The sequence below is a fragment of the Macaca mulatta genome, chromosome 1, assembly GCF_049350105.2.
Source record: "Macaca mulatta isolate MMU2019108-1 chromosome 1, T2T-MMU8v2.0, whole genome shotgun sequence".
NCBI classification, from domain to species: Eukaryota; Metazoa; Chordata; class Mammalia; order Primates; family Cercopithecidae; genus Macaca; species Macaca mulatta.
Genome location: NC_133406.1, coordinates 54,746,345 through 54,762,188, shown reverse-complemented (window position 1 = coordinate 54,762,188; position 15,844 = coordinate 54,746,345). Strand labels below are relative to the sequence as shown.

The following is a 15,844-nucleotide window of genomic DNA, read 5'->3' as shown; positions in this document are numbered from 1 at the left end:
GTACCATCCAGAATTCTCACTGAGAATATTTCCATCCACCCTTAAGGAGAAGCTGTAGTGCAAGTCTATTTATTTCTGACCTACCATACAGCTTCATCCACAAGTCAGGCCTTTTTCTTGTGAAATTATCATTAGGAAATATCCAGTTTTTCCTGTGCAGTTTGAGAGAGAGAAGTAGCAAAGTAGTAAAAGATACTAAAATCTGAGTCACCTGTTTGTGTAAATATACAAGTAAAATGCACTTAACTTGTGTATTTGGGGGCTGCTTAGCCCTGGGTTTGTAGATTCTGCTTTTGTTTGATAGCTCAATGTTGCTTTTCACATCAAATTTTATGGACCTTTAGATTAGATCCCAGGTTAGCAAATATTTTGTAAAGGGCCAGACACTAAATATTTTAGGCTATACAGGCTATATGTCTTCTGTCACAGCTATTCTGCCATTGCAGTGTGAAGGCAGTCATAGACAATATGTAAATAAATGGGTGTGGCCTTGCTCCAATAAAACTTTATTTACAACAACAACAAAAATATAGCCAATGGGTCAGATTCAGCCCTTTAGGTCATAGTTTGCTGATCCCTGGATTAGGTAATAGTTGATAATAAACAGTTTGTATCACACAGTCACTTATAGTCCTTTGATGAGGCATTCAGTCTCTACCATAACCTAGTAGCACAATTAGGATCTGCTTTTCAGATGATAGATGATTTTCTGCAGAGGAAGGCATAGTCTTATTCTCCAAACCTGGAATTTTGTACTATGATACTTCTCTGGAAACTTGCCAGAGCATCTGGGATTGTCATGGAATGAGTGTTTTCGGCCATTGCAGCCCAGACCTGCTGCAGAGATCTTACTTGTTCCAGGCCTCACTCAAAAATGTCAGTCTTAGAGTTTACTAGGTAAATGGTTTGATGAGATGTATCTTAATAATGCATGCATTGCCTCCAAAATCTAAAGAGGCTTTCCAAATGATACAAAGTACAAGTTGCCTCTTATTTTAGAAGGGATAGCTTGACATGTCTCAGACCATTGGATCCCTAAAAACTTTACAGATGTGATAGGACCCTGAACTTTGTCCCATCTGAGTTACATTTTTTTATTATTGGCATCTAGAGTGCTTGCTCCTGTTGAGAGATGCAACTTATCATGGGCTCTGAGCAGGCCTACACATTCTTGCTGGCTATGCTAAGAATATGAAGCCCTTATTAATTTTTACGTAGGCCATTTCTCAGGATTGTGTTTGTACAAATCTTGAAGGATGATAGGATGCCTCCCTGCCCAGGCATAGTACTATAAAAACAGTCAAATCTCCAATTCACTCTTCCTTTCCTGTAATACAACCCACTGTGTGTGCAGGCATCCATCATGGGCCCTTTGTATGGTCCCATGAGACTTAAGAAGCAGAAGGAATCAATGTGAATGAACATGCTGACACTCTAGCTACTGTTTTTTCTGTGAATAATGAAGTCTTGTCTCTAACCCAAAACTATCATATTTTCTGCTGGCATTTATAAAACTAGCACGCTAACACTTTAGCTTGCAAGAGGGATAAAATCTCAGACTCTCACAATTCTTGACAAGTACTTCTTGCTCACCAGGTTTAATTAGCAAATGTCATCAATATAATGGACCAGTGTGATACTAAGATCCAGGTCCCTCTGAACAATATTACAGTATAGGTAGGAAATTTTTCTAGCACTGAGGCAGGACAGTAATGCTATAGCATTGTACTACTACTTAAGTACAAAGTGCTTCCATTTTTCAATACTGGATGAATGGGGAAAAACAAGAAAAATGCATTTTGCTTGATTCATAGCTGCAAACCAGCTGACAAAGGTGTGTTGTTTTGTGTATAAAAATAACACATCTGAAACCATAGTGTAGTAATTGGCATCATCATACAATTGTTATAATCTACTATCATTTTCCAGAACCCATCTGGCTTTTGTACTGGCCAAATAAGTAGAGAAAGTGGGTACATGGACAAAATCACTATCCCAGCATCTCTCAGGTATTCAGAATAATCTCTGAATTGGAGGGGTGGGGAAATGGGCATTTTCAGGGGCTTCCACTTGGTCCTTTCTCCAATAATTGCCCTCGTTCCTTGGATCTAGGAACCAGTGTGAGAATGTGGTCAGTAAGTATTCCTATTTTATATTCTGGAAATGGGTGGATCCAAAGGACAATTGGTAAGACAGATTCTGACTTAGATGCCATCTGTCACCTGTTCTTGAGAAGCTCCCACTATGTCTGGTGGTCCACAGTGACATTTTAGGATTCTGGAGTATAGCAGAAAGGCAGAGCTATTATCTCATTATCTAATAACCCTTAGGAGGTAAAGTTCCTGTCCCCAATCCATATTCATGTTGGTAAATGACTGCAGTTCCCTCTGGGGAATTGTTGAGAGATTTATGGTATTCATGTTGCAAGGTTCTTTTTAGTCAAGGAGCTTTGGGTATATGAACTGTCTTAAGTTTGGAAAGTGGGTAAAAGGCATAATTGCCACAACATTGGCTTCAGTTAGGTTTTTTGCTTTGCATATGTGATATTTCTCTGCCTATATATGTTAGGCAGCACCATAGTATATAGCTCATCTTATTTATAGGGCCCTTGAGAAACTGGCCATTGCCACAGATCCCTGCCTCTAATTACAATTCTGCCATTAGCACACTGTGGTAAGAACTATACCACCTTGTCTATTAAGTGCCAATCAGCTTTGACCACTTGTGGATCCTATAATTCACATGGAGATCAGAGAACCAATTTTCATTATTGCATCCTCTATCATCATTTCTGGCCTGTAAAAAATAGTCACCCAGATCTTTTCATGGATGCTAGATGTCCTTATTATTAATTAATGCATTTATCAACACCTTGGTAAAGGGAGAATGGGTGGAGGGTGTGCATGTTTAGAGGTGACTTGACTAAGTAGGTTGCACATGTAGATTTTCTCCAACATTCCTATCTTCCTGAGCTTTTGGCCTCCTTCGTCTACAGAATGCCAGGTAATTTGAGCATTTCGACCCAACTGCCTGTTTTGTTTTTGTTTTTATAAAGACCATGTCTCACTTTGTTGCCCAGGCTGCTTTTTAACTCCTGGGCTCAAGCGATCTTCCTGTCTCCGCCTCCCAAAGTGCTGGGATTACAGGCAAGAACTATCGTGCCTGGCCTTGACCCACCTGACTGTAACCACTGTAAACCGCTACTGAGTTCAGTTTTCAATGAGTGAACCTATTAAACTGTTAAAGTCATTCCCAGATACTTCAGCCATTGTATTACTTAAATGGGTAAAGCGCACCCATTACAGTAAATTGGGCCTTATTGTTCCTTATGATTTGTCCTCTTGGTCTAACACCATTACATTCCACCTTAGACTGTCAAAATCTTGTAACTCTTTGCTGTACAGGCTATTTCCTCCATCCCACAGCATATCTTTCACTCTCCTCTGTCCAAGTTTTATTTTTTGGAGCCTAAGCTAATGGAGAGGTCGTGGGAGGTGGATGCTGAGGAGAACTGAAGTGACTTGTGAGGCTCTGTTCCAGGGTTTTGGTTTTGGGTTTTTTTTTTTTTTTTTTTTTTTTTTTTAAGCCTCTAGGAAAGTTTTTTTTTTTTTTTTAGACAGCGTCTTGCTCTCTTGCCCAAGCCAGAGTTCAGTGCCACGATCTCCGCTCACTGCAACCTTGCCCCCGTGCCCCGCCCCAGATTCAAGCCATTCTCCTGCCTCAGCCTCCTGAGTAGCTGGGATTACAGGCGTGCTCCACCACGCCTGGCTAATTTTTTAATTTTTAGTGGAGATGGCATTTCGCCATGTTGGCCAGGCTGTTCTCAAACTCCTGACCTCAAGAATCCGCCTGCCTCAGCCTCCCAAAGTGCTGGGTTACAGGCTTGAGCCACCGTGCCCAGTGGAAAAATTTCATTTAAATATTGTTAAGGTCCAATAATAAGGTTCAGGTGAAATTGGATACCATTAAATATAATTTCACGTCTCATCTTCCTTATTTTCACTTTCCATTGACTTCTCTTTACATGCTTTGTGTAACCATACATACATCCAGACATTATTTTTTATATTTTAAGTTTTCTACTACCTTTAGAGGCAATATAATGTAGTGGGTAAGAGCAAGACTAGGGCCAAACTGCTGGGATTACAGGCTTGGGTACCTTATCTGGGTTCTGCCACTTCCTACTTAGGCTGCATGACCTATATTCCTCCCCTGTAAGGTACAAATAATGGTACCTATGCCCTAAGAGATACCTTAGGTTTAAGGTGAAGATTGAGATAAATAGGTAAAGGATTTTTAAAAATCCCAAGCATAGGGTGGGGCGCCGCTCAGGCCTGTAATCCCAGCACTTTGGGAAGCGGAGGCGGGCGGATTACTTGAGGCCGGGAGTTCGAGACCAGCCTGGCCAACATGGCGAACTCCCCTGTCTACCAAAAACACAGAAATTAGCCAGTCGTGGTGAGGCACGCCTGTAATTCCAGCTACTTGGGAGGCCGAGGCAGGAGAATCGCTTGAACCAGGGAGGCGGAGGTTGCAGTGAACCAAGATCACGTTAATGCACCCCAGCCTGGGAGACAGACCGAGATTCCATCTCAAAATAAATAATTTTTAAAATCCCTAATATGTAAGATATAATTATTATTAGATCCCTACAACTAAAATAAAAACGAATAAGTTATTTGTGAAGGGCATTGCCAGTCAAAACGATCATTTATGAATTACTGGGAATGTCGGGTTTCATTTGTTTACCTGCTTTTGCTCCCAGCGTCCCGAGGTAATTAACAGCATATAAATGTACTGAGTCCCTGCTATGTTCATTCACTAAAATAAGCATGTTCACACAAACTAATTATCTTTACATGTCTACCCTTCAGCCCTGGAAACCGCGACAGTAAAGTTAATTAATATAATTCTGGGCGGGGTATGCATATGAGAGGAGTGACGTAAACCACTTTTTCCCTACTTAAAAGTTTTATCTGTGATTGTTCCTGGAAACGGCAATGATTACTACACGTACTGTGGAAATGCTGTGACTCCCTTCCCTTCAGCACAACCAAAATCTAAAGGCGAATTTCAATTCTAAGCCCCAGGTTTCAGAGGGTGGCCAGGATTCTGCTACGGGTCTCACCTTCTCCGCAGACAGCGATTGGCGGCCAGATGAAATCGTTCAAATGAAGCGCCGCCGTTTCATTGGCCAGGGGATGTTGCTCTCCGATTGGCCCCGTGATGAGGTGGGCGGTGCCCGGAGGTCCTCATTGGTGGAGGCGGGAAGTTTAAACAGAGTCAAAACGCCATACTTGTTTGGCTCCTCTTTTGAACTCGCGAGTTTGTTGGGTTTGTTTTCTGTTTTTTAGGGTGTAGGTTAGTGGAAAAGAAAAAGGGCCGAATTCATTCCCACGACCTTTACAGCCGCCCCTGAGGGGAAACGGTCAGCGTATCCCGGATCCCCGCTCCGGAGCAGCCTCGTGGGAGCGGGTCAAGGAGATCCAGGGGAGTCTCGAAGCTGCCATGGCGAACCGGCGAGTGGGGCGAGGCTGCTGGGAGGTGAGCCCGACCGAGCGGAGGCCGCCCGCGGGGCTGCGGGGCCCCGCGACCGAGGAGGAGGCGTCTTCCCCGCCGGTCCTGTCTCTCAGCCACTTCTGCAGGTCTCCTTTCCTCTGTTTCGGGGACGTTCTCCTGGGAGACTCACGGACGCTGCCTCTGGCCCTAGACAACCCTAACGAGGAGGTGGCAGAAGTGAAGATCTCCCACTTCCCGGCCGCGGACCTGGGCTTCAGCGTGTCACAGCGCTGTTTCGTGTTGCAGGTAGGTCTTAGGAGGAGCGTGCCCCAGGCCGGTGCTCTGCTTCTCCGCTATCTTTCCTGCCACCCTCCTTAGGAGGATTGATGCTTGGAAAAGAAATCAGAAAAGACCCTTAGATAATAAAGTCAGTTCCCTTTCACTTAATAACTGTGGGTGGGCCCTTGATGCATACACATGCGTGTGAGTATATATATGTATCAATATTTTATATATATTTTCTCTAAATGAAGGCTAGGATAGACGCTAACTTGGGCGGTGACAGCACATCAACGCGCGCGCACTTAGCATCTTTAGGAGCAAGTTGCATAGACTTCTCTGTTAAATTGACAAGCGTTTTTACTAGACTTAAGGCGTTGCGAAATGCTCTTGCAGTTCTAAATTATAGACAATGCGCTTTTTTAACACTATTTTTTAAGATTGACAGGACTACCTTGGTTAGTTAAAGCAGCTTTTTTAGAATTACTTTCTATCAGCCATCTTAATATGCATTTTAGTTTCCATTTGTACCCTTAGAGTCGAGGTAACTGGTTTTTTTTTTCTGGTGAAATAATGAGCCTTTGTTTTGACTAAATGCCTACAATAAAACAAAAAAAAACCTATTCAGAGTTGTTTTCAGTATGTATGTGTACTATGTTTGCACACTTTAGTATTTTAATCCTCTTTTTCTTTGCTGTAAGTGTAATTTTAATGCTGCATTAAATTTAATTTTATAAATGTTGTTTCAAGAACTCCTGTAGCTTTCTTTTACTTCATTGCATTTGCAAGAGTAATGCTCCAATCCCCTTCACCAAAGATGGGAGAATTTGTGTTTTTATTTTGACTGCTGTGACCTTTCCATTGAGTAGAACCTCCAAAAGTGTGAAAACCGTTAGCCGAGGAGATCTGAACTAGTAGGCTAATAACCACTTCATTAGGCAGAAAAAAGAGATTCTAATTCGAGATCCCTTAACTTGTGTGTCACCAATGGTTCATCTATCTACACTTCAGAACCTGCCCACCCCGCCCCTCTGTTTCATGAATCACTGCCTGCTTTCCTCTCTTTGGAAAGACAGATTTCTTTTCTATCCACATCATACCTCAACTTACTCTTTTTTGTTATAATGTGGAGCTAAATTTTGTTGGTATTTTTAGAATAAACTATTTTATAGAGTAAAAATGCACCATTCTTATTTTTTAAAATCAGTTGTTTATGATGTTATATTATTTCTCCTTTAAAACAAAAACTTGTCTGTCTCTCCTGAAAAACAAAATTTGTTTTGTCATGTCAGCATTTAAATTTGGCAGATTCTATCTACCTGCCAGGGTGTAGGGTGTAGATGTTAGAGTTCAAACTCTGGCATTAGGTTGCCTGGGTTCTGATAGGTACCTGCGTGACTTTGGCAGACTTTTCTGGATATTAGTTACTTCATCTGTAAAATGTGCATAATCATAATACCTGCTTCCTAGGGATGTTAGCATTAAATGAGTTTCATAGGATACCCGCACTTATGCCTGGAACAATAATAACTGTTTAAGAAATCTCAGTTTGATGATGTGGACCTTATAGGAATTTGTGGGGAAAAAGGAATTTAGTTGATCATCTTTATATATTTCGTTTTAAATAAAGTCTTCATAATGCAGGATCATTTTGTTTGAAATAGAAGTACTCTACACATCTAAAAATTAGAAATGTACAATTAAATCTTTTGAAACCACTCAAACAAAATGATTTAGAGACTTTCTGTTCTATTGCTTTAATACAGTTAAAATGTTATAATTTATTTTGTTGTGAACTGTGTTATTTTTAGTGGCTTTTTTTCTTATAATTAAGTGAGCAGATAGGGTAGGAAAAATATATTTGATTTATTAAATGTTTACTATATAGAGTATTGGTTAACAATTATTAAGCCCTACTATATTGTAAGTTGTATGTAAGGTGTTTTGGTTATTATGTAATTACTATTGTAATTATATAATGTATTGTTTTGATTATAGCCTAAAGAGAAAATTGTTATTTCTGTTAACTGGACACCATTCAAAGAAGGCCGAGTAAGAGAGATTATGACGTTTCTTGTAAATGATGTTCTGAAACACCAAGCTATATTACTAGGAAACGCAGAAAAGCAGAAAAAGAAAAAGGTAATGTTTTAACCATTCTATGATTAAGAAAATGTTTAATAATAAGTAAAACTTATTTTGATAACAGGCTTGAAGTAATATTGCTTATTTAAAGGTAATATTCAATAGCTACAAACTTAATTGGTATATTTTCCTTATTTTTGCAGAGGAGTCTTTGGGATACCATTAAAAAGAAGAAAATTTCAGCCTCTACAAGTCACAACAGAAGGGTTTCAAATATTCAAAATGTTAATAAAACATTTAGTGTTTCCCAAAAAGTTGACAGAGTTAGGAGCCCACTACAAGCTTGTGAAAACTTGGCTATGAACGAAGGCGGTCCCCCAACAGAAAACAATTCTTTAACACTTGAAGAAAATAAAATACCCATATCACCTATTAGCCCTGCTTTCAATGAATGCCATGGTGCAACTTGCTTGCCGCTTTCTGTACGTCGATCTACTACCTACTCATCTCTTCATGCATCAGAAAATAGGGAACTATTAAATGTAGATAGTGCCAACGTTTCAAAAGTTTCTTTTAATGAGAAAGCTGTAACTGAAACTTCCTTTAATTCCATAAATGTTAATGATCAAAGTGGAGAGAATAGTAAACTTATTCTTACCCCCAACTATTCTTCAACTTTGAACATTACACAAAGCCAAATAAATTTTCTAAGTCCAGATTCTTTTGTAAATAATAGTCATGGAGCTAATAATGAACTAGAATTAGTAACATGTCTTTCATCAGATATGTTTATGACAGATAATTCGAAGCCTGTGCATTTACAATCAACAACTGCACATGAAATTTATCAGAAAATTTTAAGTCCAGATTCTTTCATAAAAGATAATTATGGACTAAATCAGGATCTAGAATCAGAGTCAGTTAATCCTATTTTATCCCCAAATCAATTTTTAAAAGATAACATGGCATATATGTGTACATCTCAGCAAACATATAAAGTACCATTATCAAATGAAAATTCTCAAGTCCCACAATCTCCTCAAGACTGGAGCAAAAGTGAAGTTTCGCCATGTATTCCTGAATATCAGGGTTCAAAATCTCCCAAAGCTATTTTTGAAGAACTAGTAGAAATGAAGTCAAATTACTACAGTTTTATAAAACAAAATAATCCTAAATTTTCTGCAGTTCAGGATATTTCTAGTCATAGCCACGATAAACAACCTAAGAGACGCCCAATACTTTCTGCCACTGTTACAAAAAGGAAGCCCACCTGTACCAGAGAAAACCAAACTGAGATTAATAAACCAAAAGCAAAAAGATGTCTCAACAGTGCAGTGGGTGAACATGAAAAAGTAATACATAATCAAAAGGAAAAAGAAGACTTTCATTCTTATCTTCCAGTTATAGATCCAGTATTAAGTAAATCTAAGAGTTATAAAAACCAAATAATGCCCTCTTTGACAACGGCTTCAGTTGCTCGGAAAAGAAAGAGTGATGGAAGCATGGAAGATGCAAATGTGAGAGTTGCAGTTACAGAACATACAGAAGAGCGAGAAATCAAAAGAATCCATTTTTCTCCTTCAGAGCCTAAAACATCAGCTGTTAAGACAACAAAAAATGTGATAACACCCATCTCAAAATGTATTAGCAACAGAGAGAAATTAAACCTGAAGAAGAAAACTGGTGAGTCTTATTTATAAAATCTGAAGTATACCTGTAAAGGGCATACTTCCTTTTGGTTTAGTAAATCTGCTATTGATAAGCTTGTATTAACTTATACTTTTTACTTATTTGCTAGGTACATTTCCTTAGCAAATGTGAATACAGCTTATGTGACATCTTGTATCTGCCTGATAACTATTTTTCTTTGCTGTTTCTTGTAGATGCATTCTGATCAGATAAATTCTTTGATAATAAGGAACATACCTATTTTAATCTCCTACAAGAAGTACAATAAAAGATGAATTGAATTAATGGATAAGTGAATAAATGAACAAATAAGCCACTGAAGGGTCGACACTAACACCTACTGTTTGTTTGAGGCAGCCACCTGGTAGAGCCTCTTGTCTAGAATTAGAATTGCACATATTGGGTATCTGATTTATGAGCCTATGTGAGAGGCAAGTAAGTCACCACGAGTGGCTCTTTCTACCTCTGACAAATTTAAAGGAACAGAGAAGGCAATTTTTCTAGATATATTTATTTGACTAATAAGGTACCTACTATGTGATGTGCATTATTCTAGGCACTGTGTACACAGGGAGGAAAGGTATAATTTCTGTTCTCAAGTTGTGTTCACTCCTGTGATTATGCTATGCTAAGGGAATTATGGAAGCACAAAAGCAGAGGGTTTGTGTGTAAATTGCAAGGAAGTGTGAGATGGTTCCAAGAAAGACTTCCTAAAGAAGAAAGTGGTTCCAGGGAGAGGGACTAATTTCTGTAGGGTTTCAGATTGAGGAATTTCTCCTTAGAAATTTACTTTTTAAATGTTCCAATTTAGTCATGTGCCTTATTTTCACAATTGATATAGGTTTGAGATTCCTTTAAAACAAGGGTAAGCAAACTGTTCCTCTATTGGTCCAGATAGTAAACATTTTAGGCTTTGCAGGCCACATAGATCTGCATTGCAATTACTCAACTCTGCTCCCCTTGTGGGAAAACAACCGTAGACAATGTGCAAATCAAGGAGTATGGCTGTGTTTCAGTAAATTTGTATTCATAAACACTGAAATTTGAGTTTTATGTAAGTTTTCTGTTTTATGAAATGTTATTCTTTTGATTTTTTTTTTTAACTCTTTACAAATGTAAAAGCTGTATTTAGCTCGTGGAACATATAAAAACAGTCAGGAGGATTTTGCATGGGGGATAGATGTAGTTTGCTGACCCCTACTCTTATCTCTTTGCTTATATTTAGTAGCAGTATATGCTATTGTGAAACCTGTTTTTGAAAGTGAACTGCTATTCCAATAGGTTATTTGCTACTGTGATTTGTATTGCATTTTCTTTGGTAGCCACCTGGCATTATATCAACCATCTTGTTTTTACATATTTGAGAATCAGCCTGTTACTCTCTATCACTTTTCTAATAAGTTAGTATTAAGGGTTGTTGCTTCCACTATTAAAATACTCTCCTCTGATTTGTCTCCATTGACTCTTTTAATTTGTCTCACCATATCCACCTTGGGTCATTGTAATAACTGCTTTGTAATTTTCTGTTTCTAATCTTAACCCTGTTCATTCCATTGTCCATACTGTTTTCTTAAATGTAAATGAGGGTTTTTACTTCTTTGATTAAAATTCTTCACTAGCACAGTAGGTGCTTCAAAGTGATTAAGTGAAGATTCTGTAACTATACTGCCTTTGTTCAAATCTTGGCTACTTACTAGCTTATGTGACCTTAGACCATGTGACTTATTTGCTGAAAGCCTCAGTATCCTAATTATATACGTTGTGGTAATAATAGTACACTTCTCATAAATTTGTTCTCATAATTGTGTGAGAAAAAGATGATAGTGCCTGGCATAAAGTATTTAACTATTAGCTGCCACTGTTATTTTGAACATTGTTGAACTCCTCCCTACTTCTTCTAACCTCTTGTATGTCATTTCCTACGTGTACTCTTTGCTTCATCCTTATTGCAGTTCTGGCAACAGGCCACATTCCTCATGCCTAATTTTAATTTCATAAGTTAACTCAAGTAGATTCCCGTCTGGGAAGGCTCTTCTACCATTTTTAAACTTTTTTTTTTTTTTTTTTTTTTTACCAGACTGAGTACTACTTCAGGACTGGGACCATATTTTTCAATTCTGCATATTCTCAGCACCTCGCAAAGAGTCTGGAATATACAGACACAATAAGTTGTGGTTGAATCTAGACTTTAGCCTCTATAAACACAAAATAAATTGTGGTTTATGGTCTGTAACTTCTGGATGTTGGTTTGATAAACCACCGAATTCATAGCATTAGTGCCTGGAGTACAGTGGTTATTAAGTATTTGCTAAATGAATATGATTGTGAAGACCCCAAACTTTAACTTTCAAATCACTGACCTATTTAGGGAATTTATATTTTAATGCTCCTAATTTTGTTTTCTAATTTATTTTAGATTTATTAATATTTAAAACTCCAATTTCTAAAACAAGCAAAAGGACAAAACCCATTATCGCTGTGGCGCAGTCCAATTTGACCTTCATAAAACCTTTAAAAACAGGCAAGTATTTATTGTACTTAAACTCTCTGAAAACATGACCTTGAATGAAGCATTAATTGCATTTCACATGGAAATACATTGATTTTTGTTGTTGAATAAAAGCCTGGAAGAATTATTAAAGTGTGTATTAAAATGACAGGATATTCTATCAACTTTCTGTTTGATAAAAGAAATAAAGACCAAATGTTCAATAGATCAGTAGGGTCACTACAGTAATCTATTGTATATTTCAAAATAGCTAGAAGAGAATAACTGATGTTTCTAGCATAAAGAAAAGACAGATATTTGGACTGCGGGTGCCCGCCACCACTCCTGGCTAATTTTTTGTATTTTTGGTGGAGACGGGGTTTCACCATGCTGGCCGGGATGGTCGCGATCTCCTGACCTCGTGATTCGCCCCCCTCGGCCTCCCAGGTGAGAGCCATCGCGCCCTGTCAAAAACATGGGTTGTTATCCGATGCCGTGGTAGGGAGTATGTATGAAGTGAAAGTTGGAAAAGGGATGGTCAGAGACCGTCACTACCCTTGGGGAGTTTTCCAAGTGGAAAATGAAAATCACTGTGACTTCGTTAAGTTCCTAGATATGCTTCTTTGTACCAATATGGAGAAATCTAAAAGAAAAAACCCACACTCAGCACTATGAATGTTATAGATATCAAAAACTGCAGAAAATGGGCTTTACCGATGTGGGCCCAGACAACCAGCCACTTAGTTTTCAAGACATCTTTGAAACCAAAAGACAAGACTTCAATGATCAGTGTCAGAGGGAAGAAGAAGAGTTGAAACAGATTTATGCAGTGAGTCAAGGAGAAAGAAGCAACATTTAAAGAAGCTGAAAAAGAACTGCACGACAAGGCCGAGCATCTTAAAACGGTTCAACAGGAGGAGATAAGGAAGCTCGAAGAAGAGAAAAAACAACTGGAATGAGAAATAATAGATTTTTATAAAATGAAGGCTGCTTCTGAAGCACTGTAGACTCAGCTGAGCACCAATACAAAGAAAGAAAAACATTGTAAGAGAAGAGTTTCTCTTAATTTTCTGTTTGAGAGTCCTATCATTCCACATCTCAACTTCCTGTGAGATTGTATTTGTAGCATTTAACTCTAAAGTTCTCATTTTAAAAATTGGCTTGCTTATTGTACATTTTCCCCAACTAAAGTGTGAACTCCTAGCGGGGTGTGGTGGCTCATGCTTGTAATCCCAGCACTTCGGAAGGCAGAGGCGGGTAGACCACCTGAGGTCAGGAATTCAAGACCAGCCTGACCAGGATGATGAGGCCTTGTCCCTGCTAGGAATACAAGAGTTGCCTGGGCGTAGTGGCCGATGCCTGTGGTCCCAGCTGCTTGGGAGGCTGAGGCGGGAAAGTCACTTGGGCCCCAGAGGTGGAGGTTGCAGTAAGCCGGGGTCTCGCCATTGCACTCCAACCTGGGTGACAAGGGAGGGACTCCATCTCAAAAAATAAAGAAAAAGGTGTGAACTCCTTGAAGACAGGTCCTGCGTCCATCTTTTCAGATTCTGTATCCTGGCACTTAGGACGTAGACTAACACGAAGATGATATTCGATCAACATTTGCCAAAATGAAAAAACAAACATGTAGCATCATGTAAAAGGAGCTGGTTAGGCGGAGAAATTTCTTTACCATAGTCCTGCTTGTAGATCCAGTAGTGATTTTTACATTTTTTATCTAAATAGAAGCGGAGGCTTTGTTGGGGACTCAAAGGCATAAAATATGTTACACAAATCTATTTAATAGGCCTATTTTCCTTTTTAAATTCTACTAATAATTTCTTGATAGTTTTTATTATGATAAAAGATTGGATTTTGATTAGAACTCCCATGCTTTTGTGTCACACTTAAAACGTATTAGAATAAAGAATTCAAAAGCTAAAGAAAATCCGAGTACAATGAGGAGCCATGAGTTGCATTTGAATGATAATATTATGTCTTACAGATTTGGGGTATACACTAAAGTTATCAAAGTTGTAGAAAATAAGGCCGGGTGCGGTGGCTCGCGCCTGTGGTCCCAGCACTTTGGGAGGCCGAGGTGGGCGGATCACTTGCGGTCAGGAGTTTGGGACCAGCCCGCCGGCATGGTGAAACCCCTTCTCTACTGATAATGCAGAACTTGGCCGGGCGTGGTGACATGCACCTGTAGTCCGTGCTACTCAAAAGGCTGGGTTGGGAGAGTTGCTTGTACCCAGGAGGCAGAGGTTGCAGTCAGCAGAGATTGTGCCACTGCACTCTAGCATGAGTGACAGAGCGCTATGAGTCACCACACCTGGTATAAGCCACCACGCCTAGCCCACAATGACTTTAATACATGTTGTTATATCATCTTACAGATTTTATAATTTGGGGGAAGAAAAATTTTACTAAATGATCTTTTAATGGAAACTCTACAAGAACCAGAATCTTTGTTCACTTATCCATTCCTAGGCCTGGAACAATGTCTGACACATACCGGCAATTATTCGTTGAATAAATGGACCCAGCAGCATAAATTAAAAACGTAGATTATTGACTTTCAAAAGATAATTAATGTAACTTACTTACTGCTTCTGAACATGTTTGTGAGTTATATTGCCGAGGGACCTTTATCTTCTCATTCTTTCATCTTAATCCAATGTTACTAAAATTAAAATCACCAATATTATTCCATATCTAAAACTAATAACTACCTTATAAAAATTATCACTCTGCGGCATTTGAGAATAGACTTTTTAGGTAATAATGGTATGATCCATAGGGTTTTTTTAGGTCACAGAAGGATTCATACTAACAGAACATTTTATTTTCTATTTTCCCAGAGCTATAAAACATGATATTATATGATACTGTAAGGCATATTTTTACTCTCTTCATAATTTTTTTCTAAAACAAATTAGTGTTTGATTCCTATATAACTTTTAATTTTATAAGTAAATATTTGTCTCTTTCATCTCCAGTTTTATGTGAAATAGAGTTTTCAGATTTATATAGCATGGAAAGTTTTAATAAGTCAGAGTTACTGATTTTTGCCAGGTATTTTCTCAATTATTTACTTGTTTTATCTTTAGTTGTTTTTTTTTGTAGTGACAAGTTTTGTTTCTATTCTCATTTCCTTTTGTGTATATTCTATGTGTATTTTGTTTTTGTTTACTATGAAAATTACATATAACATCCTAGAGTTATAACATTCTAATTTGAATTTATTTCAACTTAACTTCAATGACATATCAAAATTCTACTGCTATATAGCTCTACTCTTTTTAGGTTATTGATGCAACAAATTATATCTTTATTCATTGTACACCACCTAACAAATTTATAATTGCATTTAATGCATTTACCTTTTAAATCCTATAGAAAATAAAAAGCGGAGTTACAAACCAAAATTACAATAATACTGTTTTTCGTTTGTTTAAGTATTTACCTTTACCAGAGAGCTTTATATGTTCATATAGCTTGCTTACTTATATAGTTACTGACTAGAGCTCATTTATTTCAACCTGAAGGACTTTAACACTTCTTGTATGGCAAATTTAGAGATAAATGGATTTTTTCAGCTTTAAAAAAAAGTCTGGAAATGTCTTAATTTCTCCCTAATTTTTTAAGGACAAGTTTTCTAGCTATCAATTTCTCAATTGACAGGTTTCTTCATTATTTTAAATATATAATCCACTGCCTACTGGCCTTCAAGTTTTCTGCTGAGAAATCAGCTGCTAATGTTATCCAGAGCCCTTGTCTGTGAGAGTTGCTCTTCTCTCTGAGCTTTCAAGATTCTCACATTGT

At 38.1% G+C, this 15,844-nt stretch overlaps 1 protein-coding gene and 1 pseudogene across 1 annotated transcript in view; both read left to right on the top strand.

Moving 5' to 3' along the window:
- Nucleotides 1–5,508: 5,508 nt before the first annotated feature.
- ASPM (assembly factor for spindle microtubules) overlaps nucleotides 5,509–15,844 on the top strand; it is a 64,700-nt gene continuing 54,364 nt past the window's right edge. The window contains 4 exon segments of the mRNA NM_001104535.1: nucleotides 5,509–5,805; nucleotides 7,777–7,920; nucleotides 8,067–9,546; nucleotides 11,969–12,073. Of these exon segments, the coding sequence (NP_001098005.1) occupies nucleotides 5,509–5,805; nucleotides 7,777–7,920; nucleotides 8,067–9,546; nucleotides 11,969–12,073 (2,026 nt within the window).
- On the top strand, nucleotides 12,428–13,642 carry LOC144338624 (septin-14 pseudogene; annotated as a pseudogene).